Here is a 22,498-nt window from a genome sequence, read left to right as displayed (position 1 = left end):
GGGCACTTGGTGACAACTGGATGGCAGAGATGTTTCGGAAGAGAACGGATTTTTAAGACATATGAGCATGTAAGGGCGATTCTTCGATCCTCAAGAGCGGCTTCATTAGTTTCAACGTAAAGGCTAACTACTGGTGATGTTCTGTATGCTCCAGATGATAGTCGCAAACCAAGATTATGAATGGGGTCTAATCTTTTCAAGTAGGATGCTCTTGCCGAACCATATACTATGCACCCGTAGTCCAGCTTGGAGCGCACCAGAGAGCGATATATTTGTAAAAGGCTTGCTCTATCGGACCCCCACCGCTTCCGTGAGAGAACTTTTAAGATATTGAGGGCTTGAGAAGCTTTCTTTTTAAGGTTGTTAATATGTGGTAGAAATGTGAGTTTCTTGTCGAAAGTTACGCCTAAAAATTTGTGTTCTAGTTTAATTGGTAGCGCAGTGTGATTCAAGTGTAGATTGGGATCGACCTGTAGGCCTCGTCGCAATGAAAAAAGAACAGCTACTGTTTTTTGAGGAGAAAATTTAAACCCATTTATGTCTGCCCAAGCACCTAGTTTATTTAGTGGGATTTGTATTTGTCTCTCACAGGTTGATATGCTGGAGGACGTGCATGCTATTTGTAGGTCATCTACATAGACTGAATACATTATGGACTTGGGTATTACTTTAGCTAAGGAATTCATTTTTACTATGAAGAGTGTCGTGCTTAGAATGCACCCCTGGGGTACGCTGTTCTCTTGGGTGAAAGTCATGGAGAGAGTTGCTCCTAGGCGGACTCGGAATGTGCGGTTAGCCAGGAAGTCGTTCAAGCAGTTCAACATCCTGCCGCGGATGCCTAGCTCTGCTAGGTCACGGAGGATGCCGAACTTCCACGTAGTATCGTAGGCCTTCTCCAAGTCGAAGAAGACCCCAATACAGTGCTGCTTGTGGATGAACGCCTCCCGGATGGTGTTTTCTAGGCGGACAAGATGATCTGTGGTGGAGCATGTTTTCTTAAACCCACATTGGTGTTTATCTAGTAGTTGCCGAGATTCAAGTATGAAGGTCAATCTAATGTTTATTACACTTTCGAAAGATTTAGCAATGCAGCTGGTGAGGGCTATTGGTCTGTAACTGCTAGGACTTGTTGGTGGTTTTCCGGGTTTGAGAAAAGGTATTATGACTGCTTTTTTCCACTCGTCAGGTATATTGCCAGTTATCCAGATTTTATTAAAAAATTTTAACAGTGCCTCTACAGCAGCCTCGGAGAGATGTGCAAGCATAGCGTAATGCACGTTGTCTGGTCCCGGTGCTGTCTTTTTGCCAGAAGATAGTACCTTATTTAATTCTTCTGGTGTGAGAGGCTGGTTATAATCCTCATGAACACCTGCTCCAGATGGAAATTTTTGTTTTTCAGCTATTGCTTTGTGTTTTTGAAATGTGTTTGTGTAGTTGGATGAGCTTGAGATCTCAGCCAAATGCTCGCCCAGTATGTTGGCCTGTTCTTCTAAAGATGTTTGTGTCCCGGGTGCTGTCAAGAGAGGAAGTGTGAAAGGGGTATGGTCACCAGTAAATTTTCGCACTTTTTCCCACATTTTCTTTGATGTTATTGAACTATTTATTGAGGAGACATATTTCTGCCAAGAGGTTTTCTCTGCATTTCTTCGCACATACCGCGCTCTGGCTTTTGCCTTCTTAAAGGTGAGTAAGTTCTCTGCAGTGGGATATCGACGCAGAGCGCTCCAGGCTTTGTTTTGTTGTTTTTTTGCTAATGTGCATTCTTTTGTCCACCACACTTTGTGTTTCTTTTGTGCAAGTCCTGTTGTTTGTGGTATAGCGAGTGTTGCGGCCGATATTATGCATTCAGTAAACTTCTCATTAATTTCATCTGTGCTGAGGTCGTCACAAAATTCCTTTTCCAGAGTGGCACTTTTTGTAAAGAGTGACCAGTCGGCGAGGTGAATTTTCCAGCGCCGTGGTCTTGTGGGGATGATTGGAGTAGACGATGAGAGGCTGATGACGGTAGGTAAGTGATCGCTGCCCATGGGGTCATTTAAAACATCCCATTTAAAATCGTTAAAAAGTAATGGTGATGCGAAAGCTAAATCGAAAGAGCTCATTTTTGCTGAGCTTGGACAGCAATATGTGGCTTTTCCCGTATTTAAAAGACAGATATTGTTCGAAAGTATAAAATCTTCGATTGTTTGGCCTCTAGAGTCACAGCGTTCGCTTCCCCAAAACGGAGAGTGAGCGTTAAAATCGCCAACTACCAGAAATGGCTCCGGCAGTTCATCGATCAGGCCTTCTAGATCTTGGCATGTTAATGTGATGTGTGGGGGAAGATATACAGAACATATTGTTATGGTTTTGTAGCTGATGACGCTAACCGCAACCGCCTCAAGTTTTGTTTTCAGTTTGATTTCTTGAGCCGGGACGCCGCTTTGGATGATGATTGCGACGCCTCCCGAGAGTCTACTTGCATGTTCGCGATCACGCCTAAAAGTTCTATAATGCTTTAAGATATTTGAATGTTGTGGACCAAGATTGGTCTCCTGGAGACATAGAGCTAGAGGCATCACGGACCCTAGAATGTGTGTTATATCACTGTAGTTCCTCAACATTCCTCTACAGTTCCATTGAATCGCAAATATCATGTTTGTTTTTTTGGGTGGGAATGGAACTGAAGGAATTTACTGTTCTGGGCCCGTTACCGGGGTTCTATCTTTTCTTCGCTCGTGAGAGCCGGTCCGCCGCTGCAAAGCGGGCGGAGTGGTAGTTGTATCCATCACCTCACCAGAGGTGCTGGAGGACCGCGAAGCCGCGGATGTGTTGGTGTCGGGCCTCCCCCGACGGGGGGAAGTCCTGAGGGATGCTGACCCGTGGGCCGGCACTCCCTGGCTTGGAGTTGGCAGAGCAGCCTTGGCTGTCTCTGCCTGGGGCGTTGATGGCACTACCACAGGCGCGGTGGGAGTGGCCGCGGCAGATGCCGGAGTGCTGCGTGGTGCACCGCCCCTGCGCGCCACGTCAGCATAGTTTGGTTTGGCTGTGAAAGAGAATGTATTTGTCAGTGCAAAACGCCTTCTGGCTTCTTTGAATGAAATGTTTTCTTTGGTCTTAATGGTGATGATTTCTTTCTCCTTTTTCCAGGACGGACATGCCCTGGAGTACGCAGCGTGGTCGCCTTCGCAGTTAGCGCAGCGTAGAGCTGCGTCACATTCCTCAGAATGGTGGTCTTTTGATGCACATTTCGCGCAAGTTTTGCGGCCGCGGCAACTCTGTGAGCCGTGGCCAAACCTCTGACAGTTAAAGCATCTTCGGGGGTTAGTGATATAGTGTCTAACATTTACTTTGAGGTATCCAACGTCAATGGTTTCTGACAATGTGCATGTGTTGAAAGTCAGGACCAGGTGTTTGGTATCTATATCTTTGTTGTCCTTGCGGATTTTGATTCGGTACACATCAATGACGTTTTGATCGGAAAGGCCTTCCAGCATTTCTTTCTCTGTGAGATGTAGAAAATCATTATCTGAGATGACGCCACGGACAGTGTTGAGGGATCGGTGTGCAGTGATGGAGACAGGTGTGTCCCCAATAGACACTATGTTACAGAGTTTAGTGGTTTGGACATTTTCTCGGAGTTCTAGCAATAAATCGCCACTGGTCATTTTCGATACTTTGTAGCCGGGGCCCAAAGCTTCTGTTAAGCATTTCGATACCATGAAGGGGGATAGAATTCTGGCCTGTTTATCTTGAATTTCACTGTGGACGACATGGAATTTCGCAAATGTTGGTTTCTTTTTAGAAAAAAAGTTCTCTGCCTCGTTCCGCACTCTTTTAAGAGAGCGATCAGGTTTGGAAAGGGGGGGAGCCATAAAATTTGATGTTTTTCGGTCATGGTGCCAGCCACCCACCATGGAGTCCAACAAGGGGACGCGACAGGAACTTGAAGGCAAGTCCTGCCTACGTCAGCTGTACACCTTAACTATAACCTAATATGACTCAACTCAGGGTAGTTGGTCACACACGGTTAACCCTCGCCGCCAGGAAAAAGGGGAAAAAACGAAGAAGAGAGGAGGATACAGGAAAGTTGTAAGAAAGGGAATAGGAAAGTGAAAGGTAGAGGGGAGGACAGGAAAAGGCGACTGCCGATTTCCTCCGGTTGGGTCAGGCCGGAGGTGCCGTCTGCAGGAAGCTGGGGCCAAAGTGGTGTGTTGCCTCCGCCGAGGGGCCTTAAGGGTCCAAACGCTCGGCATCGGCTCAACCACCAGGATCCCCTTTTCCCCGGACACGGCGATGCCACGCACGGCTAAGCGCGGATGCTCGGGTCCGTGGTGACGCATTGTTCACCATCATCCCCCTGCGGGGATGTCCCTGCGGATGCTCGGGTTAACCCCGTGGTGTCGCCACTCACCAACGTCTGCATTCTGCAGACGCCTCCCTGCGGGGAGTTCACGTGCAAGCGACTGAGCGAATTTAGCGGTTGCGCGGCGCGTAGCAGTGAAAAATTGTCAACTTGTTGGAACCTCATCGCTCGAGCCGCTCGAGCCACAGCGACAACTGAAAGCAGGTTTCTCCGCCACGGCGGCAGGATTTGCTTGCGTGTGAAACAGGCTTAAGGCGGAGCTTAAGTGTCCACTCGATCTAGTAGGTAGCACTAAGGCACCCACTCACCGATTTAACCGATTTTTGTCTGAAACCTCTTGACTTTGAAAAACGCTTTATATATCTGAAAATCGCTTTATTTCAAATCACTTTATATAGTTATATTTTGTCATGCAGTGGTGACTGCAGTCCGGTAAACAGAAAAACAGCGAGAATATCTTCGAAACAAAACTTTATTTGGGCTGACTTGCGCCAGCAAAGAACTGAATCACTCGGCGGCGGCGTAGCAACAAGCGTGCTAGGCGGTCGTCGAACAGTATGCCCGCCGCTGTCGGCCGTGCTGAATTTAAAGCTGAGAGGGGACTTTCGAGATAAAGCGTGCAAAGTTGCTCGAACATACTGGAACAGGGTAGAAGCGGCTCCGCCTGGATGCGATCAATGCAGATAAAGCTGGTCGCTTCTTGCGTCACAAACGAAGTGATAAAGCGGCACGCCGGCAGCTTTCAAGAAAAAAACAAACACTACAAATATTCGCGGTAATATCTTTATATAGCTCATTATATCTAAATTTGACGTAACAGGCCTAGCTCATACAAAATCTCAATCACGCTTAGTAGTCCGATGGCATAGCACAAAAATGTCAAACGCAATTTTGCCGTAGCAGCTGGTAAGAACTGACGCAGTGCGATGTTTTCAGCGCCTTCGGATTCGCTTCGGTGATTTACGACTGTTGCGAGGAGCTCCGGAACATTTTGACGCAAAAGATTGTGAACCGCAGACATGACGAAGGCACGGCAAAAAAATACCGGCATTTTCCCTGTAATGGATAACAAAAAACCTGCAGCAACTGAGATATAAATTTATACATATGTCATCCATTGTTCTTGGCGAAGTATGTACAGAGGCGAGTAAAAACGATTACCGCAAGAGAAGAGATCGGAGTGGTGGAACCGCATCGCGGTACGATGCAGTTCGCGAACATGCCGACAGAGTGTTCCGAGTCGTTCCTATTTGGAAACTGCGCAGGAGGCCGGCAGGAAGAAATTTTTGTCAAGCACTCCGCTTCCTAATATTCGTAGCGCCACTGCGCTGATTCTGGCTTTGTCCGGCCGTGTATGTCTGGCAACATTGCCTTTCTTTTTGCTGCGATAGCATTAGAACCAACGATTAGAACGGCCGTAAACCAACAGGTGTCCGACGTTGCCGTTGACGTTGGCTGTCAGGTTTGGGTTGGCCGGAGGCTAAGTGGAGGGACAGATCTTCCCTCTCCAATTTCAGACGAGAGGAGAGAGAGAGAATGAAAGAAGCAGAGGGAAGAAAAAGAAAGGGTGGAAGGTGGCGGGTGGCAAGGGGTGCGCCGCGGTCGGCAACCAGAGTCGAGAGGTGCGGAGGGTGGAGCTTGGGTGCGGCGTGTCGTGCCAAACCGCTCGCATGGTTTTAACCCATCAGCGGCAGAGCCGCTTCATCCAGGAGGGACACAAATGCTAACGATACTGTGCCGCATGAATCTCATTGATCGTATGTAAATTAGTGTGAATTTTTATGCCAAGCATACTACTTTAGCTACCACTTCAGCCCTTCACCGTGGTTATGCGCCTCCAAATCACGTGATACATGACGTCACACCACGTGACATGATGACGTCACGACAGTAGAGAAACGGGTGCCCACCTCGCGCCGTCGCTGGGGTTGTGCGCCTCCAAATCACGTGATACATGACGTCACACCACGTGACACGATGACGTCACGACAGTGGAGAAACGGGGGCCCACCTCGCGCCGTCGCTGTGGTTGTGCGCCTCCAAATCACGTGATTCATGACGTCACACCACGTGACACGATGACGTCACGACAGTGGAGAAACGGGGGCCCACCTCGCGCCGTCGCTGTGGTTGTGCGCCTCCAAATTACGCGACACGATGATGCTTCGCATTCTCCAGGCTTAACCAAGTTAAGCCTCAGCCATTTTTTGGCTCGGTCATCGCGAGCATCGATATCCTCATTCGTACAACTTTAGTCTTAGGAGACACACCTCAATTTTAGGTGCAGTGGATTTCTCTCCATCCAAACAAACAAGCTTAAGGCGAGTATTCCTTCTCCCTTCATAATCATCCTTATGACACATGCCTGAAGGCCTCTTTTTACGGAAATGAACGTCAAACAAAGAAATGAAATGTTATTTCAAGCTTATGGTGCCCGCAAAGTGAGCCTTTCATCAAAAAGTAAAGGAAAAAATTCGCAGGATGGATTCTACTGTATAATGCGATAATCAGCGACAAGACTAAAGTAATTTACTCGTATATTTCAGATTTAAGTGATTGCTGGAACGCAAAGTTATGTTTAAATGCGATGAAGCCTGAACGTTCTGTGGAGTAAGTGGCGAGCCGTTTCGTCCTCTAGGAGAGTGTAATCTGGGAGTTGAATTTGATGGAGCAGTTTTTAGAGCGGAATTCGTCGCTATCCCTAGCTCTACCCATGACGTCATTTTAGATATGGACATTCTTGAAGCTGTGTGCAGCAACGGTCGACTGTGGTAGAGGCGAGGTTTATTTCTGAGCGTATGATTGTGCCCATCCTCATGGAAAGTTCGTGTGAAGCCGCAGCGGTGTTTTGTGTACACCAAGATACTGTCGTCCCATCGCGGACTGCAATGTGCGTCCTGGTTTCCGCTGCACCTGTGAACCGTGAATTGTTCGAAGCGCTAGTGGAACCCATACACTGGACGCGCTTAAAGCTCGCTGTTGTAGTGCCGCACTGTCTGATATCCGTGGTTAATGGCAGCGCGTGGTTGTGGACTATTAATTTGTCTTCTCAACCCGCCGTTCTGATGAGTGGCGTAGAACTCGCCCTGTGTAAACCCGATGCGCCTCCAGCTGTGGCGTCAGTCGCAGCTGTCCAAGAGTCCAGCGCTGAACGCAATCTTCTTGGCATGATAAACGAAACGCTAGCTGCAGTAGCAGGTATCCGCCATGCTCTGACTGCGTCAACATATGCATCTATAACATTTTTTTTTTAATTTCAGATTTGAATTGACTTTTTAGGTTGCTACTTAGAATGTAAGTTGCTCACAACACGCTGGGGCAGGTTGCGATGACGTCGCAAAGTCACGTGACCTCTCTGCCAATCAAGGTGGCACTTCATAACATGTTGTGATGACGTCACATTGCTACGCGACCTCTCTCGACAAATCAGCTAGTTTCGTGCCCCCGAACAACGGCGGGGTATTGTTGGGACGACAGCTCTAAGGCTACCGTATGGTCAACGTTCGTTAGTCGCGCTGTCTGAGCCCCTGGCCGCATAAAGCCTATAGCAGTTCCGGCATCACCATGCTGTGGATGAAGAGAGACCTTAAAAATTTGGCATGAGAAAGGAAGCGACAGTCCAGCTCTCTTTTTGCGTGAACCTCACTTCGCCATCCTACTTCGAAAGAAGCAAGAGAGCATACCATCTTCTTTACACAGGTGTTGTAGAAAAGAGAGGCACGTTGCAACTAATATATAACACGCTACTAAAGATCAGACCGGTGCTTCATGCCTTGGAGCTGCTCAATTGTCAGGGATCTTGAACGCCATCAATCTGAGCTGTAGACAGGCAGCTCTGTATACTTCACGGTTCCAAGAACTGGTGGAGCCTGTAGCGTATCTTCCCCTGTACTAAAGCCAAGGCGCCGAAGCTCATATTTGTAGGTGTTAATGCCCTTTAAACAAATGACAGTGGCACCCTACGTCAGATGTGCTCACTGTAACCGCTGCTATGCACGTGAAGAGTCGACATGATTCAGAAACTAAGCGGTTGACAAAAGCCCGCAGAAAAATTTACACGAAGAGCTTGATAGAAGACTTTTATCGGTGTTTAGCTGTCAGTAACGGAATGACAAAGGAGCTCGGGTTTACATTAAAAATCCTCGCTTCAGGCATGGGTCGTTCAAAGCGTACAAGCTATTCGCGCGCACTGTCGCACACACTGTACGTGCAAGACTGACGACTAAAAGTTGTTCCCTGCAGCCCTGAGCAGCGCATCGGCTTAGCGGCTGGCGATGTACTCTGTTCTACGGTTCACCTTAGCAGCCACAGTATGTCTACAAGCTGCTGCGTTTATGATACCCTCGTGGGCGGACGAAAAAAAGTTTGGGCAGTATCAGGATGCGTTGAAGGTAATTTCAAGCATTGCTCTAACATTGCATCTCGTTGTTTGAGCAACTTTGCGGGCCATCTGAAATTCTTGCCAAACACTTTAAAAAGCATTTGTGAGAATTCCTTAAATGTCGAGCGTGTGATTCATGTTAAATAATGATGCTAAAGTATCCGCAGAGTTATCCAGTGTATTTTAACAAGAAAATCAAAACTTGACGTTCACAGCGAGGAGCCTAAGACGCCATGTACAACTAATAACTTATATAAATAAATTATGTTAGCAAAAATGTGCCACAGTTTCTGGACACGCTATGGGAATTGTCGAACTTGTCGACTACGTCTGCTGCATTGCACCGCTAATATTATGGCATTATTTTGTATTGTTTTGCAGCGATAACACTGCAGCCTGCGGTTAAAATTCCTAGACAAGTTCAAGACTTATAGCGCCTATGGCTTTATCTATGTAACACTGTACGGAAACTCAATAGCATGCTAATAACCTCTTAGTTCTCAGGAAATAAGTGAATGCAACTTCCTGTAATGGAAATTACAAGTGTTCTTTGAGCTATAGGGCTTGATCTCTTCTTTAAGCACCATAAGGTCAGGATAACGCCCGGTCAAAACTAGAAGTCGGGTTTCGTAACGATTCCTTCACCTGTCCATTACTTTACATATCCAAAGAGTAATCCCCGCCTTAACACCGGAGCCGGTGGACCAGGGGAACGCTTGTGCTACTTCATACTTGTGAAGAAACAGGCGGAAAGAATCGAACAGGAGCTGGCAGGCATCGAGTGTGCACGTTTGCTACTCGCCTTGTACACTTCTCAGTAATGTAGCAGGCCAGGCGTATGCTTCTAGGACTTCGTTATTCGCCTATCTTCTTTAGGTATCTCCCTAAGTTGAAGAGAAAGCAACTTTTACCTCAACGCCCACACGCTGGTTACAAAAGAAGCATGCTTGCCAATCGTAGTTCTATAGGTCTCCGTCCCTATCGCCGTGGCCATAGTCATGCGTTGAAAGCTGAAACTTCGTGGTAAACGAAGATGTAATTTGAGGTTACATGAATATAACTGGAAGGAAAAGTAGGCATGCTTGTTAGGTTTCAGTCTAAAGCTACCAAATGGTGGAGGGTAGCTAAGTTAGGTATACTAGACAGAGACTTATCTTGATGCCACCACAGTAATTAAGACTGTGTGTGCAAAAAAACACTTCCTTGTGAAATTGCGGGTTCATGTAATAAGTTGCGCTTGTTCCTGCAAATATATTTGCTTGTTTTGTCAGACGTTTTATCCATTCCTTCCCCTGATTTGTTTACACATTGGAGCTGCTCACCATGAAAAAATGAATAAACGAACAAAATTTACTCCAGTTGCCATATAGAGAAAATATCGACACTCGCAGGGATTCTAGAAAAAATGATCACAGCTTGCCCGGCCCCCGCTCGCCTACTGTGAATGAAGCAGAGGCAAAAAGAGACAGAAGTAGGCAGTGCAGCAACACATTCATAATGCCTGTGTCCCCCAAAAATTAGCAGTCAGGAATAAAACAGCAATAAAGGGCATTCATGATAGGCAATGGATATTCAATAAAATTCAGAAGTGATAATGCATTGTAAAATATTGCCACGTATCATTGTAGTGTTTGTTCGTTCACGCTCAACTTGACGTATAACCTCCCGCAGGTGATTGTTGTTAGCGGTGTCCAGGCAGCTTGCTGAGAAAACGCGCTGCTGGCGGTCATACTGGCGGGCTCGGGCATCAAGAGTTTTTTCCATCGTGGATGCCTCTTCTACAAATTCCGCGACGGTTTTCGGTGGGTTGCGGACGAGGCCGGCAAAGAGTTGTTCTTTGACTCCTCGCATAAGAAGCTTTACTTTTTCTTCTTCTTTCATGTCTGCGTCGGCACGCCGGAAGAGACGCTTCATCTCCTGAGTGTACATTGCAACGGTCTCGTTTGGATGTTGTATGCGAGACTGTAGCAGCTGCTGGGCTCTCTCCTTTCGCACGACGTTCGTGAAGACCTTCAGAAGCTGCTCCTTGAAGGTTTCCCAGTTTGTGAGGCTAGCTTCCTCATTCTCAAACCAGATTCTTGCTGGTCCCTCCAAGGCGAAGAAGACGTACCTAAGTTTCTTAGCATCATCCCAGTTGTTGAAGACAGCCACACGGTCGAACTGTTCCAGCCATTCTTCGGGGTCGGCGCCAGGCGAGGCGTCGAAGGTTGATGGCACTCGGTGCTGCTGAAGAATGATTGGAGTCATCGTCTGGGGCAAGCTCATGGTAGACGTTTCTGCTGGCTTTCGCTTCCGGGTAGGGTCCGGCAGAATCCCGAACTCTGGTGCGTCCCCTTGCAGGCGTCGCCTTGCGCGGTGGACTGGACTCAGATCCTGCGGTTGATGACTCAGAGGGCTGGAGTCACGACTTGTAGGGGGTGTCCTGAACATGAAATGCTACCCAGCACCCCCACCAGATGTCACGTTTTAGTGACGGCAGTCCAGCGGTCAGGAAGACACCAGAAATACTTGCAAACGAAGCTCTTTATTCGGGCTGACTTGCGCCCGCAAAAGAACTAAATCACTCGGTGGCGGCGTAAGCAACAAGCGTGCTCGTCAATCGTCGATCTACGAATGCCCGCTGCTCGCGGCATCGTTCAATTTAAAGCCGGCAAGGAAACTTCGAGATAACAGGTCGAGATCATCTAGAGTAATCTAGAAACACGTGGATGCAGCTGTTCATGGTTGTGAACAATCGAGATTAGTCTGGTGGCTTCTCGCGTCACGAACAAAAGTGATAACAGCCCTTTCCTGCAGCCTTGAGCGTGAACGAACAAACACTACAATGATACGTGGCAATATAAAAATTCCTGACAGAGCTGTCTTCATGTTGTAAAGCTTGCATGTGATTAACAGGCATCGAGGAGTGTGTAAAGGATCAATGTTTGAAATCTTTAGCTTATTTAACAACGTTGAAAGTGTGTTAAGAGCTTACCATATACGTTGTCTCGGCTCGCGAAATGATCAATCTTTCTCATTGGTGCATTGATTAGATAGAATTTTTTTCGGACTTTGTGCAAGTGTGTGTGTTGGGGGCCGTTATCATCATTACACGAAAGGTTTTTAGCATAAGAACAATAGCCTTATGTCATATAAGTAAAAAACAGTTGTCACACTAGTGCGTGAAAAAGCGATCAGAACAAATTTCTCGAATAATATATTAAAAATCACCCTCATGGCTCTCTTTTGCAACTTAAATACATATTTTTGTTTCTCCTGTCCGCGACGTCCTAAGCCACCTCATTTTCCAATAGTTAAGTTTTATTGCATATAATGAATTAAAGGTTTCATTTTAGCAGCAAGCAGTATTGAAAACCTGAGCTCGGATAATGCGCCAACCACAGCGCCAGTTTTAGTTGAGGTCGGGTTAACGTGTACAGGGGCGCAGACCCTTCGTCCGGCCTTCTATAGGCTTTTTGGCTGCGCTGCTGACATCTTTGGGATGTTAAATAAAGGTGGCTTGAATTAACTTCCATTCCGTGAAGTGTCTGGCAATGCTCAGAGTTTAGTGTCCGCAACTGGATCGATGGCCCGGGCGTATGGTTGCTTGTTTCGCCCACACCCGGCAACTTTCTCGCGAAAAAAGAAAGCAACGGGTTCACAAACGAGTGTGCAAAAGCGCGGGCTTTTGCCGGACGTGCACGCGTCCACTAACTAAATTCAGGGCTCCATATTTTTTATTTTAACTTTTTATTATAACAAGGTTTTCCTCTGTCAATGACAAGTGGCAGGCAAAACTCTACACCTTGCAGTTAAGGTATGCAAGATCGTCTCGTCTAAATCAGGCAATGCTTAAGCATAAAGCAGCTGCAAACTATTATTAACAATTATTGACATTTAAATTAGGAACAAATTCTGACACTTTATTGCTTCAACAGTAAAAATTACCGCCCAATTTAAGTGGCAGTATCTTATAGGCCCTACAAAAGCGCGCAACAATTTTCTGCATTTAGTGGAACTTGGAAAGATTACCTACGCTGACGTGAGAAGAGCAGTGATTTCAGACGTCAAGAAAGTACAAAAGAAAATGGTCATTGGATAATAAAAGAGCGGCACGGCGCCAATTGTGAAAACGGTTCGCGAAGAGTAATTTTGGTTCGTGCTGAGTGATATCGAACCCCAAGTTACTGTCAACAACGAGACAAAAATGACGGGCCCTGGTCATTTGCGGACGCGGGAACTGCTTCTGAACAACGTGCCGGTCGTTAGCTTAGCATTAGAACTTGACATTTAGTTAATGGCGTGACTGTAGCACGCAATATACATGAAGTTTCGTGCTTTTTCTTTAGGTTCTGAAGCAACCGAGAAATGAATCATATGTCCTTATGAAGGCGACACATTACAAAAATTCACCATTATGGGGCGACAAATTTTTGTGCGTAAGAGTTCGGACGGTTGAAGTCAAAAGCAACCGCAGTGTTCTATACAATTTCACGTTCAGGAACGGATCCTACGCTACACCGTAAGTACTGACGTTTTTCTTATCTGTCAGCGTACTTCGTCAAAGGTAATCGCCGCAAGTAAAGGAAAGAATGTTGCAGCCACATCACTTTATTACCTTAAAGAACCCCAGTTAGGGGTATTGCGTAAGGGGCGGGTACAAATAGAATCAAACTTTATGTGGAAAGATGTTATTTGTTAAATATGACAGTTAAATATGGAGTACTAAGGCCGCACCCTTTGTGAAAGCAGCACTTCCGGCTTCTTGGTTCTTGTATTAGTACAGTCACGATACTAGGGTGGAATCCTTTTAATGCGATACCACTACGAAAATATACCCCTCCCGCCTACCAGGAAACCCGTCGAAAGACTTATCAGCTTGTTTAGACTTATGTTTAGAATTTTTACGACCGTTAAATGGTGCTGTAGAGAATGAAAGAATTAGCGCCTTATTTTGTTCGACTCCAAATAGTCGCTCGTTACTCAAAACTTCCTTGGATCCGACACTAACTCTGCGCAAAGCTTGCGCTATACGTACTTAAAACACGCCCTCTGAATTTCGTCAACCTCGTCAGGCCCCGCGTGTAATATAACGCACAATTGTCTTTCGAGGGGTTTTTGAAGAACTCGCACCGCAAGCAGCATAACAACCATTGTGCTACAACGCAATCTCCTTTTCAAGAATTGTGCGGCCATCGGGGGAACTCTGAGCAGCCGGTCAGATTGGTTGTATTGTCTAAATGAGCTTCCTTCTCACAGCAGTCAAGTAACTTTCATGTTTCTAGCATTACAAAAATATTCTGCCACGTGTGCACCCAGCTAAATATCCATTCAATGGCTCTGTTTCATGTTTATCCATGGAGCTAGAGAGGCACGTACACTAAGCATGGAGAAAGGTCATGCGTACGTTCATGGGACCACTCTGACTTGAGAAATACATTTTGATAAACGCTGGCCGACCCATTTTTTCTCGAGTTCTGATAATGTTAAATATGAGTTCTACTTGCCCTGGGGCAAGTAAATTTGAATGAAAAATGCGTACTCGGAGGTGATCGGGAACCTAGTTTTTTTTTTTTTTCTGGCTATGATAAACGTACTGGTGGCACCATGATCCCAAAAGCTCTCATCTGCTGCCAGAAACTGCGCATTAGACTCGGAAGGCTGAATGCCACAGAGCTTGCAAAATGACCGCAGTAAGGAGCGGGGACACCTGCAACCTGCAAATAATCCTGTCGGTCGCAGATAACGTATCTCGCAAGGCTCAGAGAAGGTGCAAGTGTCAAGACTAGGAAAAAAAATTAAAATCTCGAAAACAAACCGCTCTTTCTGATTTCTTTCTCGTTTTCCTGTGGCTGTAGAAAGCAAAATATGAACTATGTTGCAATTTATCAACTATAATCGCGTGATCACAAGGAAATCTCGTGGTCTCAAGGAAATCCCGGCCATTGTTTTCACCGCTTTGGGTGTACGTAAATATTCCTTTCACGCTTTCTTCTACTCACTTTCTTCTGATCTGACCAGCCAGTCAAGTTGTCTTCCAGAATCAGGTGCAGAAAAGTACCTGCAAATTTCGGCCCTCTGAAAAGAGTCCTGAGAAGGCTTAGTTGTCCGAAAGTACTTATTAGGATTCCAGTCACCAGAACGTCTATACACTCACCAAAAGCGATTATTTCTTTTCCCGGCGGAAGAGGCTCCGTGAGTGTATCGCAGTCCTTGGTAAAACATTGCTAAAGTGCAGCCCGCGGTCCTATAGTTTCGTTTTTCTTTTCCTTCCTCTTCATGCTTTGCACCTCAATGTCAGCGCTTCAAGCATCATGTGTCGAGCATTTGAGAAATACTTTTTAAACAATCTTTAATTTACAGAGGTCATGTATATCTAAACTGACTACAAAGTAGCTGTATCTGTAAACAAAATTCCTTTCTCATCTTCCGTAGGCAGCTTACAGAATGATGCATTCGGTGGTTCGCTATAGAAAATGTCTTTCGAAAGCCCTTCAGCGATTTTTGTGGGCTGTGTATTCGCAGTCCGTAGACTTTTGGGCTCACATTTTACGAGCACTTTCGCCGAAAGAGATAAATTACTTAATGACTCCCGCCACACTCTATACACTACGGGTATGCGTTACAAATACACTTAGTTATCATCTTGCATCGATCTGCGATACACGGACCTCGAATAGAGCAGGAAAAAGTTAATCCGAAAGAATGGACAACACGAAACGATTGGTTCTTTACCACAGCTTATGGAGAATGTATAGACAGAGACAAAAATAAATTTACTTTCTCCTCGTTTGAGCCTGTCGATGACCTCCAGATAATGTATAGAGAAAAGGAGACAAATTTTAACAGCAACACACATTTTCTAGTTGTTCCATAGATCACTTTTGCTGTGTATTGTCTTCCCCAGGACGAGTAGCTGCTCAAACAACAGCTAATTTTCGGGACATGCCAGCACTCTAAAGACCAATTTCGCTACAGAGCGTTGTTATTATGAAAATCTTTCTGTATTCAGCACACATTTCCAGATTCTCTTTTCCAAGAAAAAGGCGAAACGTTGCTTCAAGTTCTCAGCCAGTCAAGCTCTTTCTGCTAATAAGAAATGTTTGTTCTTGCACTGCGAGAGCCCTTCACACATGTTGCATAGAAATCTTCACGAATAACCTTAGTATGCGAAAATCTACCCTTGTAATTATCCCCAATGCAGTACAATTTTCGCGGCCCCTCTGTTCCTAAACTAATTTTTTAACGTTTCCGAAGTGTCCTGAAAGAAAAATGCCTAGGCACTTTTCGAAATTTGCACAAATTCTCATTCGTATGAGACATTACCCTCGCAGTAGCGGGAAAATAAGTGCCCCAGGAGGAAGCAGGCGCCATTATGGCGTTAGGTTTATCGAAGCAATTTTCATTTCATTATTTTTATTCTTTAAGAGAGCTTAGCGGACAGGTTCGCTTCAGTGAGCATGAAAAGCACGCATATTACAAATGTTTTCAATAGGCCAAACTCTGTTAGCAGGAAAATCTTGACCATCATTAATGCACTTAAAAAATTCGTATTCAGTGTGACACTATGCAGCTCGCCAATCATAGTGCCTATTTCGTCCTTTAGCTCATTGGGGTACCACTTGAGTGCAGGGGAGGTGTCTCTTGGGGCCTCCATGTTGATAACTTGAATTTATCTTTTCAGACAAAACTCCACATGGCTTGCCAGTGCTACCAATGATTATTTTTACAGTAAACTGAACGCCATAAACTATACACTTCCCGGTATGTGCAGTCCATTACCTAAGCTAGCATAAAGACTTGAGTGCTGTTCTTTTCTGTGTCTTTTTTCCTTGTACTCTTCCTTTGTAGTTTTTTGTGCCCTTTGCTTCTTTCAATTACAGACAATTAGTGGGGCTGAAATTCGCGAGCAATTATTCTTGCCATCTGAATACGGCCCGCTAAATTACAATTCGAAATAAATTTCTCTCTTGGCTATCGATGCATCTAAAAAGCAAATATTTTACTTGTCTAGTCACGTGTCCAGTACACAGTCGTTGAGGGCTATATACTCTCGAACATTTAACGCAACCTCTTAACACCAACCTCCTTCCGACGAATAAAATGTTTTACAATGAATACAGGACGTTGGTATGGGGTCCAAGAAAAACATTGGAAGCATTTACCCCTTCTCTATATTGGATATTAGTAACCACATATGAATGAATTAAAGTTGAAAGGAAACCCTGTCGCTTTAGTTACGAACTATCCCGGCATGTTTGTTTCAGCAAATTTAAAACAAAATCATACATTAAGCACTGTCTCCACCTCTACTCCACCTTGGGGGATTCCTCTAGACATCTGACCAACACCGTTCCTACTTCGAGTTATTGTTCAGCAAACTACAAAACTGCCCTTTTACTTTCCGAGCACTCTACGCTCTTCTTAATATGTTTTCTTGCTTTTTCGTTTACATGCGAGTTTCGACCCCGTATTAGAGGAATACTTGCAGAATAGAATTCCTGCCTACTTTTCTTTTCTGGGGTATCGGTAAGGAATGTACAAGACGGGAGATTTTTTTTTTTTTTTAGCAACCGCGAGCGCCTTTTTTTCCGTGCTGTCTGAATAAGTTAACATTTCTTGCTACCACTCTTTTCACAGGTGGCAGAATGTTAGTCGCAACCGTTATTTTCACCAACGGACGTACTTGCTACCTCCTCAGCGTTCCACACCTGCAAACAAGAAGGGGTACTTAGTCTACTCAGCATCCTCAATTTCCACTGTTTGCTTGGCTCTGGTCCGATGCATATTGAAACAAAAAGTAACATCACCATAATAAGTGCATATTTTTTTTATTTCAAATCGGTCATCAGCATTTAATTTATTGGTCCAACATGCAGTCAACGAAAGCAAAACGAAGTATTTCGTCCAGGTCTAGCTCAAGAAAGAGAAGCTGCTAATTATTCCAGTCGAACACAAACCTCGACAAACGCTTCTAGTTCGCCCGGCTTTCACCCCGTGCTATGTGGTACTGACACTAAAAATCTCCTCGAGGATTTAAATATTCGGTATATCCCACTGATTTCCTATGGCCTTCGTAAATAGTTGATGTCAGCTCAGGAAGCATTCTACAGACCAAATTTTGCAACAAGGAGGAAAAGTCGGATACAATAATAGCCTTGTTTTCGCAAAATCGCTGGCAACTCTCAAGTTTATTTCAGAATTAAAGTTTAAATATCTCCGTTAAGTTACAGGTTACTGATGTCCAGGAAAGCCGGGGAAGACGATATGTTTAAGCTTGAAGTTGTTTCATTGCTAAAACGAGGGTCTTTGTAAGCTTGCTTTAGTAAACTGTACGCTGACAGCTGCAATCATTTTATACCGTTATTACTGTCTTTCCTTCATATCGAATTGAATCGAGCCCGACCTAAGTCTTATTTCAACGTAGTCTATGTATATCATTTGTAGTAAAAAAGTAGAAGGCACGACCTTATATTTATTAGCGCTAACTGCTAATAAATTCTTGAGATATCACTCCATTCCGAGTGCCAGGATGCTATTAGCAAAACTTACTGTTTACAGGATGTGCTAGCTGGTCCGTACAGAGAGAGAGAATAAACTTATTATATTAGAGGTAACCGGGCAGATCGTGGGTGGGGCGCTGAGTTCAGTGCTGAAATAGCTTCTGTCGACGAATAGGGTGAAATTTCCATAGCGTTATTCTGGATTTTAGACACAAAATGCTGTTCCTTTTAATTTTCGGTTCCAACCACAAACTCGTGGGTTTGAGATTGAAGGTAGTAATTTAAAAAATGCGCGCTGACTGCAAACTCTGGTAATCCTTTGTTTTAATTCATTCTTGCACTCTCACGTCCGCTTGCACCTCAGAATAACAGACAAATGCTTAGCCATGTCAAGCATGAAAAAAAAAGGGCATTCGAACCTCCCAGAAATTCAAAACACTGCGAACACAAACAGGAGTGTACAAACTGTCAAACTGACTTCGATCTGAATTGACGCGCTAGAAGCTGAGTACAGGGCCTGAAGTATTGTAGTAATATCCAAACCAAAATTTGAAAGCACATGCGTCCTAATTCCGAGCGATTAAAACACAGGGCACATTTTCGGTGGTCGCATGATGTGCGGAGCGTACGCATCGCACAAATTCTCATAGGTGATTGATGTTTCAGCATGATCTCATTCTTTTCAGCATGCGAACTCTGGGTCATAAGTTCGCGTATCAGCAACGTCCCCTCCTGCTGCGCCTTCATGTTCGACATCCTATGCCCGAGGCCTGGCCCGTTCACCATCTACAACACTACGGTATGCGAAGAAACCCCTACGCCAAGAACGAAATGGATGAAGAGGCCGCTCACGAGCACAAGAAGCAAATAATGACCACAAGAGAACCATTTCAGACTTGCCATTGCTGGACATGGTTTTCTCAATGAAAACCGTGCCCATATAGAAGCACGACGGCCACTGTAAACGGGTCCATTGAAACGTTTCAGCGGCGGGGGATGATTCCTGTGGTACACAGGCATTGCAGGAGCTCCAGATGGATGCCGTGACAGTTGCTGCTTCGTTGAAAGCAGTCATGGCCCCAAAAGCCTCCGGTGCATTCCTAAAGGACTCCAAAGTGTTGCACCTCGCCAGTTACCAGGCGCAGAGTGTACTCCGCAAATATTCCGTCTTCCGTGCAGACTCTATGACCGCCAGAGTTCCTTCCTCGAAGTTATAGGGACCGGCACTCGTGACATAGAGCTGTTGGTGCCAGCAACGGCGCAAAAGTTCTGCTTTCTAGCTTGACAGGATTGTTCGCCATTGCTCCGTACTTCGCCAGGACTGTGCACTATGAACAAGGACGATGTGTTCGATGTTTCATGTATTCTGTCCCTTCGCTGCTGTTTCCATGAATAAACTGTGTACAAATTTTAAGCTTTCCTACAGCGCAATAAAGCATGTGTATTACTCGTGCTTCCATGGAAATTTGCTGCCGTGATGCACATTCAAAAGATAATTAAAAAGCGGTCAAATGTTTACGGGTATCCCCCAAGGTAGAGTAGACTTGTGATAAGGGAGTAATCACTCATTGACACCCACCCAAGCGCAGCCAAACGGCTACAAAGGAAAGCTATACAGCTGTCACAGAAACTTCGCAGTTAAAGAAAAATTTGTCCTGATCCGGGGCTCGATAATTTCAGAGTCCTCCTCTTATACGCCTCTGAAATGTTAGCGAAGAGGCAGAGTCCCTGGGCCTCGACGAACTCCTCTTAATTTTTGAACCGCGATGTCGCATCTTTTATCACACTCTCTTGATGACGTTTGAAATCAGTGTGTGCAAGCGTGGCTCAGTACACAAGGAAGTGTACTGTCACGGCCGCTCAATGGAGAGCGCACTGGGTGCGGCCCGTCGCGTCGCCCGAAAGAGCCGTATTGCGCCTAGTTCTCATCGCCACCGCTGCGGCGCCACCGCTCCGGGACGAGTCCGGGCGGAGAGCTGTGCGCAGCGGCCGAGGCAGTGCTTTCGTTTAGGCGTCCGCGCGGTAGGCGCTTTATAATTTTAGCATTTATGAGCTGCGTTTCACACATTATGGTCATGCCACGTGCAAGTTTGCTACTGATAGCATGATAGCGGCATGTCACCATCACTGCGCTTTTCCAAATCGCACGTGCATTTACACCGAGAATCGAGGCAGGAGTGCGCTTCGCCGAGTCGTCATCCATTCAGTTACGGGCGTTTCAGCCACTGTAATAACTTATTACAACAAGGTTTCGGGCCACTTATTCAATGTTCACTCTCTGTAGACTTACGTTTGTGGTCGTAACGTTCAGCATTATAGTTCAGCCTGTTGCTCCGTTTTCGCTGAAAATAGTTTCAAGTGGGTACCACCAAGTACGAGGGCCATCCCAAAATTAAGGTTTGCAGTTCTTTTATAAATCGAAAGATATGTTTACTTTAAGCAAATTACAAATCACTTAAAAGGGACACCATTCTTCTACTGGGGCAGTTTTTGTATGCCCATGTCATACCAGCTCGCCGCTATGCCGTTGAGGAAGCGTTTGACCGCATCTTTCACTTCGTCATCATCAGTGAAGCGCCTTGCAGCGTGGTGTTCTTTTAGCTTTGGAAACAAGTGGTAGTCACTTGGTACCAAGTACGGACTGTAGGGTGAGTGGCTGATGACGTCCCATACAAACTGTTCTAGAAGAGCGATGGTTTGACAGGCAACGTGGGAGCGAGCGTTGGTCCTCTTCTGCGATTTTGAATGAGCCAAGAAGTCTACCAACAATACCCATTTTCGATCCCAAAACGCAGTTGCCTTTGCCGGCAGCCTGTGTTCGCTTGAATTTTCGCGCCTTGGGCGAAGATGAGTGCCGCCACTCACGTGATTCTTGCTTGGTCTCAGGCGTGAAGTGTAATGTCTAGGTTTCATCACCCATAACAAAAGAATCCAAAAAAGGTCTCCTTTTCATCTCCAGAACGCGGAAGAAATTCGCGGGAGGAGTCAACGCGTTGCCGTTGATGGTCGTCTGTGAGCATTCGCGCAACCCGCCTTGCGCACACCACCCGATATTTAAACTTTGCTGTCGAACTCCTATGAATAGTGCTTCTAGAAACGCCAGGAACCAAAATGCAGAGTTCGTCGAGTGTGATCCTCCGATCTTGCCACATCATTTCTTCGACCTTGGCGACTGTCTCATCAGAAATTGTCGGTCTTCCGCTTCTTCGTCGTGAATTCCAGTGCTACCAGCTGCGAACTCCCTACACCACTTGCGGAAGTTTTTAACATCCAATGCAAGACTCTCCGTACACTTCCGTCAACTGACGATAATTTTCGATTGGTTGAACGCCATTTGCGTGAACTTCGCTCCTGGCGGTAGCGACAAATGGGAGCTCCATTTCTAATGGTTGCCGGGCCAAGACTGACAGTCCCTTTCGCGCTGAGTCATGGCTTCTTTGGAAGACGGGGAACAATGAACATAGCAGAGCAGCCACGCATATAGTTTCCCTGCGGTCGCAGCCCTTTGGAGACCTTACTTTTCGGATTGCCCTCGTAAATGTACTGCTGACACAAACAGTTGCAAAAGAAACAACACAAGACAGCCAGTTAAACCAGACTCCAGCAGGCTCGGCCAATGTTTAGCGTTTTATTTTGAAGCCACGTGATGTACCGAAGGAATTCAAGCCTATTTTACAAGCGAAAAACTTTCCTCGAAAGCGGTTTATGTGCAAGTATGATTTTTTCCACCGTAAGATTGATGTTTTCTGCCCAACTGCATGGTCAGCAGTGGTCGCATTAGTTTAGTTAGAAAGGCTTTGCAGATGTCCTCGATATGACTGCGGTCTTCTCTCTCGCAAATCAACTCCGGACATTGCTCAAAATAGGGATGAAGGGCTGAAACCACCATGTTGCATAGCTTGCTGCTTCTGCGGGAACTCATGGTAACCGATTTTCGGATCTTTTCTTTCATTTGTGGTGCACAGCGGCACGCATCAGTTGCGTGGCATGGTGTCGCATGCGCTTAGGACGCTGTCGACACAGGCACCGATGATAAGCACGCAGAACTAGCAGAACCACGCGGTCATGCAGAGCAGTTACAGCGAAAACACACGCCAACACAGCCAGCGCACTCCTTCCGCGTCGTCTGGCCGTCTGTGCCAGCGGCGACTTGTCACGGAGAGGTGGCGCCCCCGCGGAGAATAACGGCGGAAACTTGAACTTCTCCCAATACGCGCTTCCCCAGCCATTGAGGCGCGACGCGGCGGGCCGCACCAAGTGCGCCTCTATTGAGCGGCCGTGGTACTGTGC

General features: G+C 45.9%; 1 protein-coding gene across 1 annotated transcript; it reads left to right on the top strand.

The window, feature by feature from the left end:
- Positions 1–8,619: 8,619 nt before the first annotated feature.
- On the top strand, positions 8,620–19,079 carry LOC149330768 (female-specific histamine-binding protein 2-like). The gene is made up of 5 exons (XM_089559498.1): positions 8,620–8,736; positions 13,055–13,227; positions 16,390–16,469; positions 17,346–17,432; positions 18,895–19,079. Exons 1-5 carry the CDS (start codon positions 8,620–8,622, stop codon positions 19,077–19,079), a joined length of 642 nt encoding a protein of 213 aa, XP_089415624.1.
- The last annotated feature ends 3,419 nt before the right edge of the window (positions 19,080–22,498 follow it).

Source organism: Amblyomma mixtum, chromosome 9 (genome assembly GCF_055824585.1).
Source record: "Amblyomma mixtum isolate Tamu chromosome 9, ASM5582458v1, whole genome shotgun sequence".
In the NCBI taxonomy this organism is placed as follows: Eukaryota; Metazoa; Arthropoda; class Arachnida; order Ixodida; family Ixodidae; genus Amblyomma; species Amblyomma mixtum.
Note: the sequence above shows the minus strand (reverse complement) of the source record. Positions and strands in the feature narration are given on the sequence as shown.